General features: G+C 40.5%; 1 protein-coding gene across 2 annotated transcripts in view; it reads right to left on the reverse strand.

Moving 5' to 3' along the window:
• Nucleotides 1-9,323, reverse strand: part of CNTNAP5 (contactin associated protein family member 5) — a 1,181,085-nt gene extending 1,171,762 nt beyond the window's left edge. For both annotated transcript variants that reach the window (XM_010596415.3, XM_064287363.1), the window contains exon 1: nt 9,242-9,323. In XM_010596415.3, coding sequence (XP_010594717.1) covers nt 9,242-9,323 — 82 coding nt within the window. The remainder of the gene's footprint in view (nt 1-9,241) is intronic.
• Between the last annotated feature and the right edge of the window lie 2,752 nt (nt 9,324-12,075).

A 12,075-nucleotide genomic window follows, 5' to 3' on the forward strand; every position in this document is an offset into this window, starting at 1 on the left:
GCCCTACACTAAGATGGTCTAGGAACAAAGGAAGGCTGGCCAGGTTACGTACTTTCAAAAATCAGCCAATGAAAACCCTATGGATCACAAAGGTCTGATCTGCAATGAATCAAGGGGAGGGCACAGAACAGGGTAGCATTTCATTCTGCTGTGCATGGGGTCACCATGACTCAGGGCTGACTTGAAGGCAGTGAACAACAACAATAACAACTCATGCTATACTTACACAAACTACAAGGTCCGTGTTAGTATCCATAGGAAATATTTGCTTCGTGAGAATTAAATCAAATCAGAACTGTGTGAATGAGGCCCTTTTTATGGCCTTTTACCATCTCACCATTGCCTGTCCTGCTGTGCTTTCAGCCTTGCAATATGGAGGGGTTAGGGCTGGATAAAATCAGAGGGCCTGCAGCCCTTATCTTGAATATACTCAACATTCCTATTCATTGGCCTTTGCCCAAGTCAGAACACCCTCTTCTCTTCCAGTGCTGTCCCGTCTATGAAATTTTCTTCTGGAAAGGTTCTATTTCTTTCAGTCAATTATAGTTCAGTATACATTCACATTCCTATATTTTCTCTCTCGGTGGGAATGTGTGTCTTAAAGCTTATCTCTATGAATTGAAAAGCCTTTTTTAAAATATTAACTGAATCAGAGGATTAATGGAATTGGTTTAATTAATGGAGTTGTTTGGGACAGATAAGTGGGGTTTTGGAATCAAGTGGGCTTTCCAAAGCGCCATGTGAGTGATAGGTTCATGGCAAGACTGCTCTCATAATGTGTCTTGCTGGGAGATTTTACATTTGGTGGCTGTGCCCACATAGTTTGGCAAGGCATCACTTGAATCCTACAGACTTGTTACTCCCCTTCTCTCACATCCTTAACATAATCACAGCTTAGGAAGAATTCAATGGTAATGCACAATATACATGGCCAAATGACAGTAAGAAGTGAAAAAGAGAGAAAGAAAAGGCGAGAGGAGGGAGGGAGTGAGAGAGAGAGAGACAAGCATATACATTCAGCCAACAGTGGCCTAGACTAACGCCTACACAACATCTGTCTGTTTGGCAAATTTTGTTAGACTGGTATTTGCTTTTGACTGTCTTCAGAGGGATATTTCTGCTTCCAAAGGTGGATAGTTAAAAATAATATACATCATGAGCAGTGTTTTGGCATTTCCTTTCACTTTCTTTCTATCTTCGACATTACTGTTGTCATCCTTTAAAACTCAATCAATTCAACTGATTCAATGAACAGATGGCATTAATCAACCCCCAAGAATATGCACAAAAGCAATTAGAAATGTAGAGACATGGAATTTATGCCAGCAAACCAATTACCAATGATAGCAAATCAATGGGGCACACCCAACTTCTCCCTGTTTCTCTTTCCACTGAGCAGCGGCTGAGTCGTAATGATGCCCTGGTTTACCCCTCTGCCAGAGGAGTAATGGGAACAGGGATGTTGAGGTTTAATTACACATTCCTTAATGACTAGCTTTCTCTCTGCTGACAAAAACCAGCATAATTTACAGACTGGAAGATGCATCAGGATGATGTATACAGACAGCACGCGCTGTAGGATGTCATGCAAATAAGAAATACACTGCACTGAGAACATGGTTTTTGATATTCTCCGAGAAGAACTTCATTTCAGAGAATGGAACACCTTTTCTAGCATCTATAGTTCTCATTTGTCAAAAACAATGGAAACAGCTATAGAACACATTTCAAGCACAAATCTGTGCCTTCTGTGAATTTACTAGGCCATATATGCCTATGTCTTGAATTTACATAGCCGTAATTTTCTTTCCTATATTGTATAATTCCTGTAGCTTCTGAAACTTCCTTCTTCAGCTCCTTAGTAATCACCTTCTGAGTTATTGAAATAATCTCTTAGCTGGTTTTCTTTCCACCAGTCTTTGCCCATCAGTGGGCAAATAACAGAGTGATTTTAAAATATATATATATATAATATACATATATACTTATATATATTTTACAGGTATAAAACCCTTCAAAGACTCACCATAGCTTTAAAAATAAAAGATTCCCATGATTTCCTATCCTTTAGTTTCTTTATACATCTCTATGCCTGTGAGCCCTTCATACAAGTAGTCACCACAACGTAATGCTCTCTTTTACCCCTCAGTAGAGGAACCCTGTAATAACCTCCCCCTATTTCTCCATCCTGTTAAATGATTTTAAGAATTAGCTTAAATTTCATTTTCTTCAAAAAGCCTACCTTAATTGCCCCGCTGGTTTGAAATGCTCATTGTATGCCTTACATTGTACCGCGTGCATAACTTTGTGATAGTGTTTGTCATTTTGGCATAATTAAAAAGCCCTGTTGGCACAGAGGTTAAGAGTTCAGCTGCTAACCAAAAGATCTTTAGTTTGAATTCACCAGCCACTCCTTGGAAACCCTAAGGGGTGGTTCTACCCTGTCCTATAGGGCCATTATGAGTCGGAATCAACTTGACAGCAATGGGTTTATTTGGCTTCCCTGGTGTTCAGAGTCCCTTTATTTCATGGGCTATATCTTTTAATTCATCTTTATTCCTCCAGTTTTGTATAAAAAAACTTGAGTTTAGGAAAGAGACTCTTTAGCTGAGAAGAGTAATACACACAAACTATAATACTTATTATTATTTTTTTTCCTTAAAAGGATAACAAGAGAGCATCATAATGTATAATGTTTTCAGGTTAATGCTTTAGGTTTGTAATAAAGTAAGATCTTTCCCCTATTGAATGGAATTCATACTTTTTCTTCTCATACTAAATCATGAGCTATGGGAAAAAAAGCGCATATGTTTGTGTATTTTTCAAACTATATACAAAATGCTCATTAAAATTGCATAAAACCAGTTAAAATAATTAGCTCAAACTTGGTGCTGAGGTCAGACAGAGAAACTTGCTTTTTTTAGGAACAAATGGTCATTTCACATATAAATAAGTTTATCTCAGCAATGCAGTCATGGAAATGTACAAGCTTGTGTAGATTTGGGAGACCATTTTCCAGATCTCAGCCTAGTCAAGAATATGAACTTTTGATCTTTCACTTCACAGCTCACTTTCTAACATCTCCTTGACATTCTCAAGACAGCCATAAGTACTGCTTGTTAGTTTAACAAATATAAACATAAAAATTAAATACGAAATAAGGCTCTAGCAACAGGGCCATAGAAGGATTTCAGTTTAGAAATAAAAATTCTTTGTTAAAAAATATTCATTTATTCATTTGCCCAATGTTTTAGGCATTGGATATAGACATTCAAATAAAACATGGCTATTGAAAACTTTACGTATAGTTGGGGAGTCAGGGATTATAAAAAAGCTATGGAACTACATGGATCACTTGGGGAAAATGTGTGTGTGTGTGTGTGTGTGTGTGCATGTGTGTGTGTAAAGAAGATGTTGGGAGAAAATGAGAGGAAATAAAAATGGGGAAGCGTTTTCTAGATGAAGCAGCAGCATATGCAGATAAATGCAGGTAGGCATGAGACGGTATAGCTTGTTTGGGGAAAGTGAAGGAGTTCCAGAAAGTTGGAAATTCGAGCAACCTGGGGTAGTGATGGAAACCCTGGTGGCGTAGTGGTTAAGTCCTACAGCTGCTAACCAAAGGTTCGGCAGTTTGAATCCACCAGACGCTCCTTGGAAGCTCTATGGGGCAGTTCTACTCTGTCCTGTAGGGTCATTATGAGTCGGAATCGACTCGATGGCAATGGTTTTTTTTTTGGCGGGGGGGGGGGGTGGTGGTAGTGATGAAGGGAATTAGACGGGGCCAGATCAGGAATATCACTCTGTTTGGACAAACGGTTTTTATTGGCTATTTAATAAATATTCCTTTGTCTGACATCTATAGACTTCTAAGACATGGAGTAAACAGATGTTTACTTTCATGATATTGTTATACGTTTGTGTTCACCAAGACATCAGCAAGGCTTGTCCTTTCTTTATCAAGATTTCTATTAAAATGTTTAAAAGAAAAATAAAATACCAGCTGCTCCACTAGGTATGAAGTATTTCGTCTTTGGTCATTACTATTTCTGGTATGTTTCATCAAACCTAGTTTCCAAATGTTTGGTTGTTTTAGTAACCTATGACTCAAGAGTTGGCTCTCATAGAAACTGCTTCTTTGATCCCTTTTACCATGGATAGAGCTACAAAGTCTAACCATGGGGAACCCAAGCCAACTTTCCAAAGATGCCATCCACAGAACCTATCTGAATGCATGGGAGGCAAACTCATATCTTGCAAAAAGTTTGGACTTTGGAGATATATATTGGTACAAATCCTGATTTTTTTTCATTGCTTAGCTTTGTAATCTTGGGGAAAATTACTAACTTCTATTAACCTTAAATTTACTCACCTGTAAATTGGATTTGGAGCTCTGGTGGTGCAGTGGTTGAGAGCTATGGCTGCTAACCAAAAAGGTCAGCAGTTCTAATCCACCAGCCACTCCTTGGAGACTTTATGGGACAGTTCTACTTTGTTCTGTAGGTTCTCTTTGAGTCAGAATCATGTTGCCAATAACAGCTTTGGTTGTTTTTGTTCATTTTGTTTTGGTAAATTGGACTTAGTAAAACCCATTTAGATGTACTGAGTTGTTAAATTATGTGGATACAGTATATGAGATAAGAGCTACGAAGTTCATAGAAGTTGGTAGGATTAAAATCTTAATATGCTGTTATACTAAATATGGCTACTTAACACGCTAGGAGTACAATCAACCCAGAAGTACCAAAATAGAATGACCAGTAGGTAACATCAACAGTTAAAGGCAAAAAATACATTAGGGATGGATAGGACCTTAATAATCATTTGATCCAATTTTTTAATTTAACAACTCAGAATCATGAGGGTAAATAAACAACCTTTACAAGGTCACAAGCCAGAAAGTGGCAGAGTTTTGATGAAGACAGCATTCATTATGAACTAAATATGTCACTACTGACTCCAAGCGAGGATACTCTAGCCTCAAAATAAGGTCCTATTGATTTAATCTCTAGCGTGCTCTGGCCTTTCAGATACCTATACCATCTCCTCATCCTCCTACCAGACAGAGGAAAACTAGTATTTTACACATAGGCCATATCTGAGCAGAGTTCTGCTTATGAGTTAGGTTTTAGAAACCCTTCAAATGATATCATCTCACTTTGCTTTGTAATAAATAGGCATTAAAAAGTGAAACACTTTAGTAAAGAAAAACCAGGTCCCCAAAAGAAAAGATGTGCGATTGAGCAGAGGAGCTGGGAAAAAAGAACACTGTAATTTGGAGGACAGTCATTCATTACAGAAAAAAAAAAGGAACGGGGAGGGAGTTTAGCTTTTTGAAGTTTTCCAAATGGAAGCTAATTTTCTGACAATTCTGTACTCTTGTGTGGAAACTGCTACTTTAGTGTTTAATTTATGTATTTCACTTGTGGTAATACCAATATGAGTTGGAGATCGGGGGATAGGGGTGGGGGGAGACATGGCTACCTAAAGAAAAAAAGGAGAGATCCTATGGATTGTCAAAGATCAGCCCATTTGATCATGGGAAAATATTTAAGGATATTTCAAATAAGCATCACACTCCTTCCTTCAATTTTGCTCACCATAAATGCTACAAAAAGTCCCCTGAACTATTTCCTAATGAAAAAATAAATCAGGGGAATGTTTGTTTACTTATAGTATTACCTACTGATTGGTTTAGTGCATAAGCTTCAGATCACCCAAGGTATGGTGAATCTCTTTATCTGAAGATTTGTGTCATCCTGTTGTTGCTGTTGTTGTTGTTAGGTGGCACGGAGTCAGTTCCAACTCATAAACGACCCTTGGTACAACAGAACGAAACACTGCCCGGTCCTTTGACATGCTAGGGTATTTTAAATGAAGTTCTTCCAATGAGTAAAAGGCTAGAATAAAGGGCTTTGAGTCTTCTTTTAGGGCTAGGCCTGTGTCAACCTAATACATCCAACAAAGTTAGATAAGGTGCTTGGAGATCATTCAAAGTGATTTCTTGGTTGATATTAAGCCTCTTCATAAACATACAACATCCATTTGTTGTTAAGAATAAATAGCGACTATATTTGTCCCACACATTCTTATCATCTTCTGAATGCTAGTTCTACTATTATAAGAGTCTCTCAGCGTACCTGATATTTGAAGAATCTTCTCAGTAAAATATTTAGATAGTTCTCTCTTTTGGAATAGATTCATATCTAACTGCTGTTCTATACCCAAGTCTGTGAGCAGGAATGTTTTCTAACCTGGCTGACATTCAGCACCTTAGCTGTGGTATAACTAGGGCTAGAAATCCTACCTCTTCAAACTCCTGATTTCACTTTAACCAACTATCAAGTCACATTGCTTCTTCTTGTGTCAAAGGGGTTTATATTATATGTAAAATGGTTTTTCATTTAACATTGGCCTATTATATCTACAGTTGAAATTAACTAATTCCCTTAGAGAAAACCCAAAGGAAGTATTGTAGCTATTTAATATCCTGAAAATCTGGGATGAGGGAATTTCTAGAGTTTTTATTACTAGTAGGTAATTATGTTCTCTGCACAGGTTCATAATATCTATATTGCAGCTGGCCCTTCTAACGTGATTTTATTTTAATTTTGTTTAATTTGAAACTTATAAAATAAATGCCCAAGTTTTGATCAGGTAATGAGAAAAACAAACACACACAGCCCCACACACCCACATCCACACCTACACACAAAATAACAACAGCAACAACAACAAATTATTCTAAGAAAAATGGAAGCAATTAAAAGTTATTTTTACTTGAACAAAATCCACAGGTGTAGGTAGATACCGTGGAGCATCTTGGGTAAATAATCCATTTTCAAGAATACTGCCTCAAATGACTTGACTTATTATTTCAAAATATAGAAAGAATAACCTTGAGGAAAGAAGAACTTCTCCAGATGTTTCATAAACCTGTAGAAATTGATTTCTTTGAAAAGGAAATTCCTGTTCCTTAATTTTTATATATAAATTTTAATGGAGTATATATAATTAGCAAATCAAAGCCTACACTTCATGGATAAAGTGTGTGGACAATAGAAGTCTGGAGCGATTTTGGAAAATTAATACTATTTTTCTTAGAGGTTCTGCATCATAGTTCATAAAGACCACTAATATGTACTCAGCCCAGATGTAGTTTTCTGCTATTCTCCTATTGTTCACTTAATTAATAGATGATGCACAGCATTAAAAAAAAAGAAAACTGTTGCCATTATTCCTTAAGAACATTGATGGCAATATATTTAGTGAGCAGCCTGCATTCAATGAAAAATTGATTGGAAAATGGGGAAATTAAACTGTCAATGCTGAAATAGTAAAGCTCATTATTACAAAGTTTCCTTTCAAATGCTCAGAATGGGCTTTATTGTTGAATCAGTAACGATAAGCATGAGCCTCAAATCCATGCCATTTAGATTTTATTAATATTATTAAAACATGTTAGCTATAAACCAATTAATTTACAGACAATGCCATTCTATAACATATTTACATCCTGGCCCTGAAGAGAAGGATGCACAAGGAGGACCAAATCATATTCCTGTGGCGTATCGTCTATCTTTTTCACCCTTATTGCTCACCCCCACCTTTGTGAATCTTCAAAGTATTCACTCTCTTCAGATTAGGCAAATGTGCCATTCTGAAAACACAGCTATTCTGCAGCCACACCTTTACATCATTATGACAATACTGACCTCTAGTGGTCTAGGTGGTAGAGAAACCACCTCAGTACCCTGCCTAAGTTCCTCCTACTAAACCACTTGGATCTTTTTCTAAAGGACCACGGGAACAATTTCACTTAAAAAAAAAAAAAAAAAAAAAGTGAAGATATATCAGATTCTAACCTGTCCCTGCCTGTTTGCTAAAATAATTTCCTGCCCTTTTCAAGCACTTGGCCATTTCCCTCCTCCTTTAAGAATAAACCCAGAAACCCGAATACAAACTTTAATAAAACCTTCATAAGGTATTACCACTAACTATAGATTCTGGACCTCCAAAACTTCCAATAACAGGCAGATACACTGGCTATGCTTTGGCTATTTTCAGCATGTAACATTTGTCTGAGTGTATCCCCTTTAGGTAGCAGAGACACTCAAGTCCTCTTGGATATGGTTGGGGTGCAGGGTGAAGTAGGAAGGCTCTTAAGCAGTGAATAGTCTTTCTGCTTTTCTCTAACAGTGATTGTGCAGATTACAAAAATGAAATCAAACTGTGTCAATATGGTTAATCTTTCTCAGTTTCTGGGAGGGAGCGGGGGATAGGAGAGCAAGCCCAGAAACTTGAGGGACCTTCATAAACCATCTTTGGAAACAACACAGATGGCTTAATTGCATTCTTTCTCATTTAGAAGTTCCCAGAGATGGGAAGGGGGGGGGCAACTTCCCCTGCTCTGCCTAGAGAGGAAGCTGAGCAATTGAGCTTGAACCTCTGATCACCCTCCCAATTTATTCAAGTTTGAGAATTGGGTTATTTAAATACACAGTGCAGGTGGTGACTCCCCAGGTGTCCAGCCTTCCTGCCTATTAAATTAAATGCCCTGATTTTGCAGAGGTTAGAGCCTGGGTGCCACAGTGTACACTTGCAGCACACTCATTATATGTTCTTTGGCACAAAGATTTTTGGGAGGTGGGGAGTGGATCAACACTCTTCCTCCTGTAACAGGGGCAGCCATTGATCTTGTGGTTTTGACTACATCGGGCCATGACTCTTAGGCCAAAAGTCTCAATCCTGTTAAGCCGATGTCCATTGGTTGCAAGATACTCCAACAGGAGCCTTCTGCCTAGGAGAGAGCTGAAAGCCATATATCGTGGGACACTGGGCGTACAGGAAATCCAAAGCAGTGGCATTCAGAGATGAGTCGCTGTCACCGAGCACGGTGGCTGGGAGCAACCCTATCGCTGGAAGCTCAGCCCCCAGGGTGTACTGTCTGAACCTCTGGCCCTTCTCAGGAAAAGCCCTGGCAGAGCTCGTGGCAGTCTGCGGAAGAGGAATCTTCCCATCTCCCCCGAACTTTGCGATTCGGGAAGAAGGGCAGGGAATCCAGCGGGCTGGCTCACCCAAGCTCTGCTAACTTTTGGGAGGGTTGGGGTGATGGAACCACACCAATCAGCATTTTTCTTTTCCCTCTGTTCTGACGCAATTGAACACATTTGGACAGTTGAGTGCTTTTCCCATTGCTAGCCTTTCTCACCTCCCCTACCCTCCCCCAACTCCTCGTACTCACAATTTGTCGCTGTTAATCCTAAACGCCACAAGCTGGAGAACAGCAAAGTCAAAACGCAGGTCAGCAGTGGTATAGAATCCATGTCCCCGGAGTAAGCGGTCCCTCCCAAACAAATCCCAAATTCACTGGTGCCAACCAAGGCTTCTTCTCTCTCCTCCGCACCACCTGACCCCCTCCCACCCCCCCTTGGAGAGGCACTCGGAGCTTCACTCCATCCCGCGCCTAGACGTTCCGCCGAAATCGTGGCGGGGGCTTCTCCGGAGCTGCGGCTGAGGCTACAGTCCCTGCAACTGCCGCTCGCTGCACTAGCCTTGCTCGCCCGCCTTTTCCTCCTCTTCCCCACTCCTTAAAGGTGCAAATTCAAACCCAATTGTAACAACGAGCACTGAGCTCGGTGGGCAGCCAAATCCACCGTGTCCGGCGCGAGAGCTGGAATCAGCACTCGGCAGGCGGACAGCTCCTTATAGGCGAGCGGGGCCGCGCGGCACCGCCCCCGGCCAGGCCCGCCCCGCGCTCGCCTATAAGAGCGGCCTGGGCGGGTCCTTGCCCGGTTCCGGAGCCTTTACCCGCCGGCAGCCGCCGCTGCTGCGGTTCGCTCTGCCTACCTGGGAGAAGGGAAACGAAACTCCCTCTCTCTCCCCCTCCTCAACCCTTTTTCCCTCCCTCTTTTCCCCCCATTTCGAGGATGAGTAAAGGGATTGAAATTTAAACCAGGTTTTAGAAGAATGCTGCTGAACGGATACTAAATGGAGTTGGAAGACTGAAAGCGTTAGGAAGAGTCAATTTCCCACGGAAAGCTTTGTAACGAACTAACGATTTTTCGGGGGGAGGGGGTAAAGGAAGAGGAGTAAGGCTTGAGTTATGCAATTTAATTCGCCCTACGTTTGCTCTCTAGCAGGGACGGGTGTTGACATTGTTGGGGTTTCTGATTTAGCTCTTTGGCGTTATGTCCACTCCCTCCGATTTCCCGACCCTGTATCCCATTTCCCTGGTTCCTCCCTTCACCGGCCTTCTCTGACTGCGTCGCTTTGCTCGCTGTTGGCACATTGCTATAGACGAGTACTTCAAGGTGTTCAGAATCCTGGCTCCTGAGAAGGAAGGAAAGAGGGGGAGACAAATTGGGTATGGTAGGTAGATCAGGGTAGGGGGCTCACGTTGGGTAGTGGGATTCCAGATCTGAAGACCCCGCTTGAGGCATTTAAACTTAAAAAGAGGGAAAAGAGATGTTTTGGTTTCTTCCTAGAGGCTATCAGAAACCCTGGTTCTGCCTTTGGCTTCTAGTGTATATCTGCGGATTCTCAGGCTTTTATTGGAAGCTGTCAGAAAGCTGTCAAACTTTAACAAACCGAGGGACGGACTATAATGATTTATCATACGCGACTGGACAGCACTGGGTTACTGGGTATGTGAAACTTCCAGTCAAGTTAGGGGTGATAGACTCTTCCCATTTCAGAGGACAAAGATGCCCAGCATCTTCCCCCTCCCCCAATTGTGGCGATTAGGCAAACTTACTTTACAGCATAGATTCCTGACAACCTTGGTCTTCAGCAGCCATTCTGCTCAAGGCTGGGCTCGGTTTCCGGCACCTTCTGTTTGTTAAAATAGAGCTGAACTAGCATCATTCGAATACTGAAAGACTGTTGAATGGAAATTGGATGGTGGCTTCATTGTTTAAAACATAGGAAATAATTCTGAGGGTCCCCTCACTTGTAAGTGAATGCCCCTCTTACCTCTAAGCTTCAAACTGAAAATAATGGTGGAAGTCGTTAAATTCTTGGGCAACCCCAAAGATTTCTCCACCAGAGGCTTTAGTTGTGGTGGAAAGGCCATGTTCAAGAAACAAGGAATCACAGAATATCAAAACTGACTTGCCCTATTGGCAGGTGGTTTGGTGCTGAGGCTCAAAGCCCTAGTAGTGAGGGCCCCAAAAGCTGCCAGCCTACCCCTAGCCTTTGAGGATCCCAGGTTAGAAGCATCTATCTGGCTAGTTTAATCATATTAGAAAGTCCAGAGGGAAGATAATGACCCATAATCTAACTTTTTTGAATTATTTAACAAATAGACATTTTTAAAAAATCACAAATAATTTATGCCCCTTTGTATTTTTGTCTGGTCTCATTCTTCTTTCACCACACCTAGCGTAAACACTTTACAGAATTGGTAAATACCATTCTTATAATAATGTTTTTATATTTTACTACATGCATTTACATCCCTAACCCTTTGGTTACTATCAGTTTAATGTATACTAGCCACTTTTTACACATCTGGATCTATGGTTATTCTGGTTCTAATGTCAATGTGGGTCCCTTTTGAAATGCATGAAGCTCAGCAGACCAGAGTTGGAGATTCACTGTTGTGTAGATTGAGCATTCTATTAGATAATGCTGCCTGAATGTGTTAGTTTTGTATGCTATTGCCTCCCCCCCCCCCATTTTTTTTTTTTCTGTGAGATAAGGCTTGCAAGCAAAAGTATGGGTTTTCTGTGTGAAAGCTAGGGAGCCCTGATGGTTTTGTTTTGGTTTTTCTGTGTCATATTTGGAAAGGCAAAGGTTCCCCCATGTAACCTAATGGAAAGGCACCCACAATAAATTCTCTGTTTAGATCTATTGAAAACAGACAAAAATACAAAGACGCTTAAATTATTTGTGATATTTTATTTAGTTCATGCTACAGATTGGTGGCACCATAGTGCCACTTGCCTTATTGGTGACTTTTATTACCAAGTCATATTTCTCAAAATCCATATTACCAACCCAAAATTTAACCACGCCCAATTAGTAAGCATGCATTCCAATACTGAAAACACATGCCATCCAAAAAAAGGTAACAAA

Source organism: Loxodonta africana, chromosome 6, assembly GCF_030014295.1.
Source record: "Loxodonta africana isolate mLoxAfr1 chromosome 6, mLoxAfr1.hap2, whole genome shotgun sequence".
Taxonomy (NCBI): Eukaryota; Metazoa; Chordata; class Mammalia; order Proboscidea; family Elephantidae; genus Loxodonta; species Loxodonta africana.